General features: G+C 37.1%; 1 protein-coding gene across 2 annotated transcripts in view; it reads left to right on the forward strand.

The window, feature by feature from the left end:
- The window catches only part of LOC133518853 (leucine-rich repeat-containing protein 15), a 46991-nt gene extending 35167 nt beyond the window's left edge, over positions 1-11824 (forward strand). For both annotated transcript variants that reach the window (XM_061852596.1, XM_061852597.1), the window contains 2 exons: positions 4522-4563; positions 8896-11824. In XM_061852596.1, the coding sequence (XP_061708580.1) occupies positions 8909-11506 (2598 nt within the window). In that variant the 5' untranslated portion in view covers positions 4522-4563; positions 8896-8908 and the 3' untranslated portion in view covers positions 11507-11824. The remainder of the gene's footprint in view (positions 1-4521; positions 4564-8895) is intronic.
- Positions 11825-11828: the final 4 nt, after the last annotated feature.

Consider the following 11828-nt stretch of genomic DNA (forward strand, 5'->3'; position numbering starts at 1 on the left):
GGAGATCGAGGGGTATTTACCACCCCAAAAGGAAGTTGATTGGAATTGGTGGTGGTAGAGAAAACCCTGTCTTTACGTACGCACATTAGCATTTTATATATATATTAAGATTGTGCTGGATGCCTAGTACATTAAACAGTGTACTACCTAGTCAAAATTAAATCTCTTCGGATGTAACGTCTCGTATAATTATGATCAAACTTCACTTCAGGTAAGTTTGTTTAATCATAAATTAGACAGTCATGTAATTTGGTAAGTCAGTAATGACTATCGTTTTGTATCGCCTAGTCGCCTACGCTTTTTGTCCCAATTCGGATAACCTGCGGCTGGAGATACCCACATTATTTTTTTGTCTCACACCATAAAACCGCTTGGCAAATAGGATAATAGTCGCACCAAATATGTTCACGCTATTATGGTTGAAATAAAATTATTTAACAGGAACAATACCTAAATGGCAAGAGTGGCAAGACGAGAACTTGAGTTTTCTAGCATAGGTAGAATTGTTGTTGTAGGATTGATGTTTGAACGGATTTTCGTTACAGCTATAGGTACTAAAGAATTCGATTGATCATCTAGAATAGTTTTAACTAAGCATAGGTACATCGCCAAATCTTGGGATTCGTTGTCAAGCGGCTCCCATGAGCCATGGCAAAATGCCGGGACAACGCAAGGAAGAAGAAGATAGGTACAGCGTGTACTTACCTATGTCCAATATTGTTTATGTTATGTAATGTATACTTACTGTACATATTTTGATTGTTATTGTTTGTAGATACTAATTAATTATAAGGTACCTACAGTCAGCTGCAGAAATAACTGACCTGACCTCCCTGCATAGAAATTTGTTTGCAGGGGGGGTCAACCTCATTATAATACTTCGTGGGGTCAACTATCTCTGCAGCTGACTGTACAAAGCAGAAGCATCCATGACTTCTATTTTGACTGAACAATTGTCCGGATGATGGCTTTAGTACTAAAGAGTTTATCAATGATAATAATGATAAGGCTTGTTGAGATAAGTAAAATCGCATATACAAAGTATTTTCAATACAATGTATTAAAATAGAGAAAGTGGAAAGCTGTGAGAAATTGGCCTGATATGGAATAACTTATAGCCTATTTGTAAAACGTTTTCATCTATATCGGTTATCTAGATATATTAATAAAACATTTATTAATTTAATATCAATGCATGCTGTTACCAACTGTTAGTTGTGTTTGCATTAAATAAGTAAAGTAGTTTATTGGGTTATTTGCATGCATTTAACATTTAAGCCAAGATGTAGGTGAGTACGGAGTACCTACGTACTAATGCTAAAATAAATAAACATCAAGAAACGTAACCCTCAAATTGAATAAATTTAATATATAAGGAAATATGTTTTGCAAACTGTTGGTGGTTTGTCCGATTTTAGTGGCAATCATTAAATACCGTTGCGGCAGGCCAGACGGTAGTCTTAAGGATTTTCATAAATTATACCTTTGTATGTCTGCTCATGCAAGCATAATTTGAACTCTCGATACAAACATCCGTGAGCGTTCTTAGTTCGAACTTATACTGGTTTATATCTATCTAAGCACTCGTTAAGCATTGACAAACAGGCGTATCAATCATTCCAATCGCAAGCAAAGCGAGGGCTAGTTTATCGCCAGGATAACTTGTATAATAGCGATCTTCAATTACTCATAGTTATTACGTATCGAGAGGTCACGTTACACTAGATAGATGTGTCACGTGTTGCCAAGAGAATACATGGCCAGCAGCGCAGCATTTAACGACCTTATCTACATTCAAGGCGATGCTAGTTCTAAAACTAATATAGAGGCGCTGTCCTGATTTGAATAGTAACGCCTTCAAATTAAAATAAATTTTGCCAACCACAGACGAATAAACGAATTTATAAATGATTAGATTAATTTTAGGCGCCTGAAATAGTCGATTTTGGCAAGGTCGTGACCGCGAAACGAATTTAACGTTCCCTCCTAGTTCGGACTAAGCGGAATTTTTGAATTCCTCGTGGTTCCACTGTCGAACTAATTGTAAGTGGAATTTTAGAATTCCTCGTGGTTCGATGGTCGAACTAAGTGGAAAATAAGTATAAAATTCCTAATAGTCCGAGTGGTCGAACAGCGAGGAATTAAAATTCCTTAGTATCTGACATGTCGGACAAGGCTGTCGGACTACGCGCCCAGAGGGAAATTTACAGGGGTTCCATGTATGGAGGTACCTACTACCTAGTTATTAAGTTGAGCATTAAATCGTTCATATATAATAAAGATTCAATGGACAGTTAAATAATTAATCAATAGCTCAATATCTCTATTAACGGTAAATAGAGAAGCCCAACATTAATTATGATATAATACCTCTATTCGGTTATTCAGTATACCTACGACGATTATGTAAAATATTAAATGTCGAAGATAACAAGCCATGTTACCTATATTTATGAACACTAGGGGATATACATCTCCAGTCCATGGTTAACTGTCCTTTATAATGACGTCATTCTTAAAACAATATCCGATGACGTGCTTACTACTTCAATGGAGTTACGAGTTAGGACTGCAACAGGTTGTGACGAACGTCATGCCGGATTGGCCAACATTTATTTTAGGTGTTTTAGTAGGTACGAGAGGGTACGAGTACCTACATAAAAAGTTAAGAAGTTGCGTGGAAGCTAACAACTACGCACTGCATTTGTTTCATCGCACTTACGTATTTATTTATTAAAGTGTGATATAAAAGTGACGTAGAATTAAACCAAATGCCTACATATGTGACCGCGGCCGGCAAAACGTCCCACTTTGTCGCTTGCCATAAGAACGAGATTTGCTTCTATCTTTATACGAATGACCTGTCAACGCGTCCTTATGGCAAGCAACAAAGTGGAACGTTTTGCTGTTGCTGGCCGCGGTCACATATTTTTAACTGACTTCAAAAAAGGAGGAGGTACTTAATTTGTTGGAATCTTTTTTTATTGTAATGGAACATATTTATAAGTTTGAGAAGGGAGACACACCGAATCTCATTCACGAAGGTTCAGAATTTTCACAAACCTCGTTCGATAGATACGCTGTCTGATTAGATATAGGTTCTAAAATCTTACAACAAATCAGACGCAAAGTATTCATCAATAATGCTTTACTAATTTAAACAACAGTTAAGTATAACGGAAGATGGCTGAAATGTAAATATCTAATAGGGGTTGTGATAGTCCGAAGCCGTCGCCCGGGGACATGCCAACCGCAGGGAACTAAATCCTCCGCTTCCTCTTAACCACAAACTTCCGACTAGTTCCGACACTTCCGACTCTCCAACTCCGAAACAACTATTTATAAGCCTAAGTACTGCGTAACGGTTCGTGTTGTATGGGATCTGATTTCGTTCATTGCAATTAATGCGTAATTGTACAATCTTCCTGCTTTTTAAGTTAACGAGGTACTTCTATGTTCTAATTCTAACTTCGTATAGGTTTCACGGTAACAAAAACAATACCTATGCTTAGGTTTACTGTTACTGAAGCATTTGATTAGGTAAATTCTGTTTTTATTTTATTTGATAGGGTAACTTCACAGTAGTCCCAGCATATAGTTATCATCTCTATTCTGGACAATTCGAGGGAACTCCTTCATCTTCATATATAATTTCACTTATTTTACGTCGTTTATTTTGAGATACGCGTAAATTATTATATTTTTACTATTCGTTTTCCTCCTTTTTATTCTAAGTAATAATATATTTTTGAGGTTTAGTTCCAAAGGGTATTTTTATTTCATCTTTATGTAATGTTACCTACCATCGTAGGTAGGTCAAGCAAAATCCCGAGTGTGAAGATTTACCTGCAACAATATTAAAGTCATAAATTCTAACATGCACGTTGATACTATAATACGCAATAAAGTATCCTTTAATATTTCTTCCTACTTACGACACGACGCCCCGAAGCGAGCTAGAACCAGTATTAGTACTTGCACAAGTTGACTAGGCCTGTCGCACGGCTCGACGAATCGCTATCGAATGTGCTCATTTAAGCAGATTTTATATGATCTAATATGTCAACTATTCAAGGCCTAACGAAACAATTATTTTGGAACTATTAGGGGATAGGATACCTACGTTATAAATGTACTGTACTGTATTTGCTTAGATTATTATCATTTGTAAAATCGAATTTCCTAGACTACTATAAAATAAATTCGGCTTCTCAGCCCGATTACCTTATAGTTTGATAGTCTAGCGGCTTGACAAGTCAAATACTCCAAACACACATTTGTTGTTCGCACACATACACATATAATTTCAATGCAAAATCGATATACCTAGCAATTGGAACGTGAACAAGGAACATTCATCATTAGGCCACCGACCTCTGACATCTGTTTCTGTTTTCACTTTTATAAAGTACGCGCCAGTTAATAATAATAGTAGCGAATCACGCCACATATCTATGTGCTTACCATAAAATTGTTTGTCTACATAAGGCATGAGATTAATAACTGGTTTTGTTGTTGCAGGTTGCAATAAAGAAGTTCCCGCTTGGCTGAACAAGGTCAAAGGTGGGTTATGTTTTTGCAAATTAAACGTGTCAGTATTATTGACAAAAACGGGACTTATTAGCATCAAATTAAGTCCCGTTTTAGTCCCGTTTAGTTTAGTTTAGTAGTGTAAGTTTAATGAAGTGTTTTAGACGTTTTTACTGTACATATATAAACTTCATCTTGAGTCAAACTCCTATTGAAATGTAAAATGCGGGTAGCAATAATTTAATTTTGCTACATTAATATAAAATAAGAAACATACATTTATATAATATTAAATAAGAGGGAAGAATAGCTTTTCGAATCTAACGATACTTTTAAACGGTATTTTTTTCTATGAAATTCAATTTTGGGAAAAAAACGGTTTTCACTTACAAATAAATCACTTTGATTTTCATGTCGATCGCTTCAGTATAATATATAAGTACTAGGTTTATAGGTTTCGATTAAAAAATAAAGGGTGATTTTTATATAACAAACGGCTTAATTCGACCAAGTTTTAATTATAAATTATGCGTTTGTTTTATAAAAATCATAGCTCTTATACCTACACACTTGTATTAATCTGCTTTGAAATGAAATGAAATGAAATGAAAGCATTTATTTCGGACAAAAACATCCATATTATGTTAGTAATGACTTACGGCTAAGTGTGTTAGTAGAAAGTATAATTGCAATTTGGAATGGCATGCAGAGACATCCAGTGAATATTATCCAGTGAAGTTATTAAGCTTTATAGATATAAAAAACTTTTTGAGATTAAAATTTTATAACAAAATATATGCACATACTGTATTATTTTCGTTGTCTTATAGTGTTAGTAGCAGAAAAGAAAATCCACAGCTGGATGAAATTGAGAATAACAGAACAATGCAAGTGTTTAAACTCTGTGAATTCAATCAAGAACATGACACCTGTATCTGTATCAAATCAAACACTTGGTATTGCGGTATTGAGACCTACTTTATCATATGCATCTGGTTCAACAGACTTTCATCGATGGAATAAAGTTTTCTTACGTCACTGTGAGATTTGGGCCAGGGATATAAAAGTGATTCATAAATCGTCCCGATTAAATGCAGCCGGTTAATCGATTTGCATTTTTGCACGCACTACGACATAGCACAGACCCCCAGTTCCGATTGTATGCAAAGCGAATCATTTATCTAACGACTAGTGTTTAATATGCGAAATGTGTTGTAACGTTAGCTTTCGGTATCATCAATATGCCAAATACCTAGTCTACGCTGTTATTTTATACGGCTAAGCTACCTAATCAATCTTGTAATGTAATATTTGTTTTGTTTTAAATACACAGCCACTAAGTGCTGGAATAATATCCCGCCACCATTACAGATTTTTAATAGTCTTAACAGTTTTAAAACACGGCTAAAGCGACACCTTCTACATATTCAAAATGCACTACCTCTTGGCTGTAGAGCTATACCTTCTTATCTCTTATAATAGCCCAGCCAAACATAATTCATTAACTATATTCTTAATAAGTACAAATTTACACTCAACTATATATCCTATCCTACCTTATATATACAAAAAAAATGCATTATTATTTTATTGAAATACTCTAATATGATATTGTACACAAACTAAAGCACGTACAAAAACTACACAGTAGGTACACAAATAATTTTATAAATTGCACTCCGTTTCGTCTAATCTTCTAACTTTTTCTTCTCTTCCTTTTCCTAATGTTTTTGTTTTGAAATTTGTTTTCTTATGTTTTGTTTTTATTACTAGGGTCCGACTAAAAACCAGCGTTGCAGTACATTTACTGCAACTTAATGCTGAGTCGAGCCCCTTTTTAACATCACGCTGTTTATATGTCAGCCAACGCATCTTAGTATTAAATTGTTTTAGTAGTTTTAAGATTTAATGTTCAAATGTACCAATGCGATATTTGTGATGTTAAATAAAACTTTTCTATGTCCATGTCTATGTCTTGTTTAACAACGTTAGGTACGTAGTTGGTCTAGTTTTGCAAGGTTTCGTTTATATTCATGCAAACCGATGTCACATTTGTTTACTGCAATTGTTTTATTTTATTTATTTATTATTAACATAAAATGATACATCTCAAACAGATACGGAGTCCCACAAAACAGTTTACACGGTTTGACTGTGGGATCGTGCAGTCTCAACTCTCTTATAAACATTTATTCTAGAGAAGCTAGTTACATGAATCAAACATGAGTTTCGATCGTCACGTAGGTAGATATTAACAAACATCTTTATCATCTTATCTCTTATTTAGCAGTAGGTACCTATATCTTGATGTCTCGTTCAAAGTTATATTTTAGTTTGTTAGGTTAGGTTTGTTTACTATTCGCTGAAAAATTACAAGTTACATCAATAGATTAATTATTTTGTTTGTTTATCCGTCTCGTTCCGCTCGATTTAATGTATTCTGGTACATGTTTAACATGTTCCACGTCCAATACATAATTATATCTTGAATGTATCATTGTTGATTCAAGGTGGGTGGACCGGCGCCCACCGCTATCTAATCTCTTGTTATCTAGCTGAATCCTCAGAGCGATGCGTTCTCTAACAGTGAACCGCCATACTCGTAACTAAAAAGTATTTCCTTAAAAAGTGTCAACTTTCTTTGTTATTCTCAGTGCAATTAGTGGTAAATTCTCTTAGAATTCATAATCAGTAAAGGTTTGTTTTCGACCATTCATCAAAATGACGCATAGGTAATAGAGAGTAAATGTTTGGTTGGAATTACGAATAGAAACAACATTACTCAACTTGTAATTATTCAGCGAATAGTTTCTCTTCCAAAACACTTTCATGTGAATGTGTAAAATTGTGTAGTTGTGCGTTGCATAAACAGTTCTTTACAAATTATTTTGTCTGGATGTTTAGTTAGCTCATCCCTAGTCCCTAGTGTAGCTTAACTTTCCACCTAAGTTGTATTACAGAAGGAAGAGCGGTGTAAAAGTTCTGTATACTTGCTTAAGGCTCGTAACAATGTGGAAAAATAGGGCGCGAAGCACGCGATTAACTGAACTCTATAACCGAGCCCTTCTTGTGAATATAAAAGTTCGACTTTCTATTTAGTTTCCGCAATACAAAAGGAACTGTTGACCTGGCGTACCACTATGTCTCACCATGGACAATGGCGTACCATGCCAGAACTAAGAAATAATTTTCTAACTGTTAAATTCTGACCGACTAATCAAGTAGGTAAACTGACTACTTAGCATCTAATATTTATTTACAGTAAAATACTTATTCTAGCTAGCAACGAAACAAAGGGAAAACTCTATAAACAATACAATAAAATGTATTTAGTTTCAATTCAACTATAAAGGACGTTTCTTACTTAAGCTTGTTTATTTTAATAATTCACTAGTATCTAAATTACGAGTAGTAATACATAAAACGAAGGAAGGCTGATACATAGTACTCTCTATGTCATTAATTTCGCCTTTTGTTCGATGTTGCATTTTTCTGTGCAATAAAACTTTAATGAACAAATAAATCGTATTCCAAATCTGCTAGATTTACCGAACATGTAAGACTGTAGATATATAGGTAACCAAAACAAAAATATGTGCGACACTTTGTTGAATTCCTCACTCACAGGCAATATACGATTTGCATTGTGTCGTTTTTATGTTAAGGTCAACCGGTTGTCATTTTCCTCGCTGTAGACGAACGTTAGATCATATTAAAATTTGAATATGATGAAACAAACCCAAAATAATTCTGGTTTGTTACTTTCGCAAATTCTTTAATACTAAATGAGACGAAATCTAATGCCATCCACAATTTTTTATTGTCCCTTTGTCTAACTTATAAAAAGCATCATATGCAGTGACCTTAATAAGTAGCAGAGAACAATCGCTTGCCGAGTGTCACATATCTCCTCCGATAGACTGACAGATGGACATACATAGCGCAGATAAGATTTCACTAGAACAATGCCAGGACCATCTGTTTTATAACGCGCCATACCTATATCTACATTAACTCATTTGCCAGCTGTTAATTATCGCATTCTCCAAGCAAGCACAATTTCAATTTATCACTCCTCTACACAAGAGAAATGAACAACACAATTTATATTATCCCGCATCTGCAAATAGATTTTAATGCTATTTGTTTATATGTCTGGCAAAACAAAAGAATATTATTCATTCTTGTTTTGAACACAACATATTAAGTCCATTGTGATGTAGGTAAACTAAAAGTTGAAAAATAGTACGAAAAGGAAATACCATTGTTAAGCACTGTTATTTGTAACGTGCCCAACCGCGTGTTTCGAGAAAAAGCCTTGATGTAATCGGTTCCGTTCTAATAGTGGTATTTTTCGTATTTCAGAGTTCGCTACGACATGGGGACGAGGCTCCGGGAGTTACTACTGCTCCTGGTGGCGTGCACGCTGGCGCTCAGCGAGCCCGCCAACAAGACTGCAAAGACTGAGAAGGACGCGGACAACTTCCTCTACCAGTATGATGACTACGAGACCGCCGACGACCAGAAAGTTCTCTTCAGTGAGGACAAACCCTGCCCTAGAGATTGCATTTGCACTGCCACGCAAGGATACAAAATAGCCAAATGCAACCGTCTCGAAATTGGCACGCAGAAATTCGGCGATGACATCACAGACCTAGTGATTGAAAATGCTGACCCAAGATTTCCCATTAATCTGGACGATTACATTTTCAAGAAGCTCGGCCTTCACCAAATCGCAACCGTGAAAATTGTGAACAGCACCATTGGCACGATCGGCCCTAATGCTTTTCATGGCCTGCAGGACCTCTATGCGGTCAACCTATCCAACAATAAGCTAAAAAGTCTTCACCCTGAGACGTTTGCGAACAACAAGAAATTATTGTTGCTGACTCTTTCCAACAACCCTCTGAAGTTCCCTGCGCCCAACACACAGGATTATTTCTTGAATGCATCATCCGTGCAGGAACTTGATGTATCCTACTGTAACATGCAATACATTACCCCTCACAGTTTCAAAAATCTACCTAGTGTGATGTACTTGAATGTGGCTGGCAATAATTTGTCAGAAATGGATCCCGATACGTTCAAGAAGCTCTTAGACTTGGAAGAACTTGACTTGAGCGATAATAACATCCAATCTCTACCCAACGATATTTTCTCGGAAAACACCGAGCTGGCCACGCTCCACATTCAAAGGAATCCAATTAATACTGTATATGACTTACAAGTTTCCGACTTGCTTACGTTAAATGCTGGTCAGACAAACATCAAGTTTGTCGGGCCATCTATGTTCAATGGAATGACGTACATTGCCAATCTGAACCTCAGCGGAAACAACATTGAAAAGATACACAATCAAGCTTTCCACAAGCTGATTGAACTCAACTACTTGGACCTCTCCTATAATAATCTCGATTTCATTTCAAGCATTCTTATCAAAGAAAACATTGAACTGGATATTTTCAAAATCTCTTATAACCCTAGACTCAAGAAGCTGCCGGAAGATGGATTCAACTGTTCCGCTGATCAATTCAATATGTACTTATTTGAGGCTTCAAACTGTGGCCTTGAAGAAATTTCCGACAACGCACTAAGGACTTTCACCGCACTTTCTCAGATCAATCTATCCGGCAACAAGATCAAATCAATAAGTAATCAAGTATTCTCGCGCTGCCCTAAGCTAGTGGACATCAACTTGGCCAACAATATGTTGACGATACTTGACATTAAGATCTTCGAAAAGAATACTGAGCTCGGTAGGCTGAATTTGCAAGGCAACCCAATTAAAACATTCTCAGCAGAAGTTTTCCTTCATACTCCCACGTTGCAATGGCTGGACTTGAGCCATGCTGAATTGACTTCTCTATGGAGGTTGGAAAAGAATCATCCCAAAACACTTCTTGGCAACTTGAGCTTCCTGAACGTTTCACATAACCGGATTGCAGAGATCAAATTGCCTGAAGTGGAAAATCTGAAAAAACTGCGCACTCTGGACATCAGCAACAATCCGTTGGCTTGCGGCCGTGAATTTGAGAATCTAATGACGTGGCTTAGCAAGCAGAAGGTTTCATCTAATGGCGAGTCTGCCAGCATCGCCAACCTGGCCAGAGACGGTAAGGAAGAGGAAGAAACCTACAGCTGGGAGGCCCTTACAAAGAAAACTTGCGGTTCCACCATTATTCACCCAGTCGAGCCTCTTCCTAGCGTGTCGGATGAGGAAATTTGGGAGAGAATCGACAAAGACGATGTGGGCAATTTTGACCTTAAGGACACCCTAGACGACGGTAAAATTGCCGATGACGGAAAAGATACTTATCAGACTGACGACGACAAGGAAGACGACGATAATGAGGATTTGGACGGTGCTGATGACTCTGACGACGAAGACGAAGATGAGGACGACGATGACGAGGAGGAGGACGACTCCGGCGAGGATGAGGACAGCGACGACATGGACCTCAGCGTCAAGCTGAAGGAGAAGCCCGCCCTGAGCAAACAAGCCAAATCCACCGTGCCAACTATCCGCGAGGACAGCAAAGTTGAAATCGATGTTAAGTTGTTGGACAACGATAACGTGTTCGGCGACTCCGAACCAGACTTCTATCCCTACATTAAGGAAGCTTCCATGGTCAAGGAAGGCGAGCACGGTCACTACTTGTACCTGTGGCCTATCCTTATCGCCATCCTGGGAGCCATATTGTTGATGCTCACTATCGCCAAGGTAGTTATGGTAGTGTGCAGTAGGAGAGATAAGCAAATGAGATACAATAGTGCCATAATTGCTGCCATGAGTCAACAGGGCCGCACGAAGAAAGACTGTGGTCTGGTATATCAGCAGCTGTCGGAGGACCTGACGGGTCCGGCGACCCCTAAACTGAACCGCTACCAGCCTCTGCAAAGTGTCACAGTGAAGGCATCCAATATGTATGAAAGCAGTCCATTCCACCACAACAACATCGTGCCAGAGGCGGTCTGAGCGCCGCGGCGACACATTTTACATTAAGAACATGCAACATTAACAGCTGCTGTATTCTACGTAAGCAGTACGTGATGTAGTTGTAAGCGCTAGTCGAGCACTACTAACATAAAGAGCATTTCATAATACGGTAGCTTAATCTCGTTCATCGGGACCATCTAGCGCGTCACTTGTTTTAATTAAAGAATGAAAGTATCAAATGAAAAGTCAAATTTTTACAACAAATTAATTTAAGGTATACATATTATATATAATACAAATTAGTTTTAGGGTTATTTTATGTACTTATAATTATTAAAAATAAACTAGGTACTAAAATCTT

Source organism: Cydia pomonella, chromosome 6, assembly GCF_033807575.1.
Source record: "Cydia pomonella isolate Wapato2018A chromosome 6, ilCydPomo1, whole genome shotgun sequence".
Classification (NCBI taxonomy): Eukaryota; Metazoa; Arthropoda; class Insecta; order Lepidoptera; family Tortricidae; genus Cydia; species Cydia pomonella.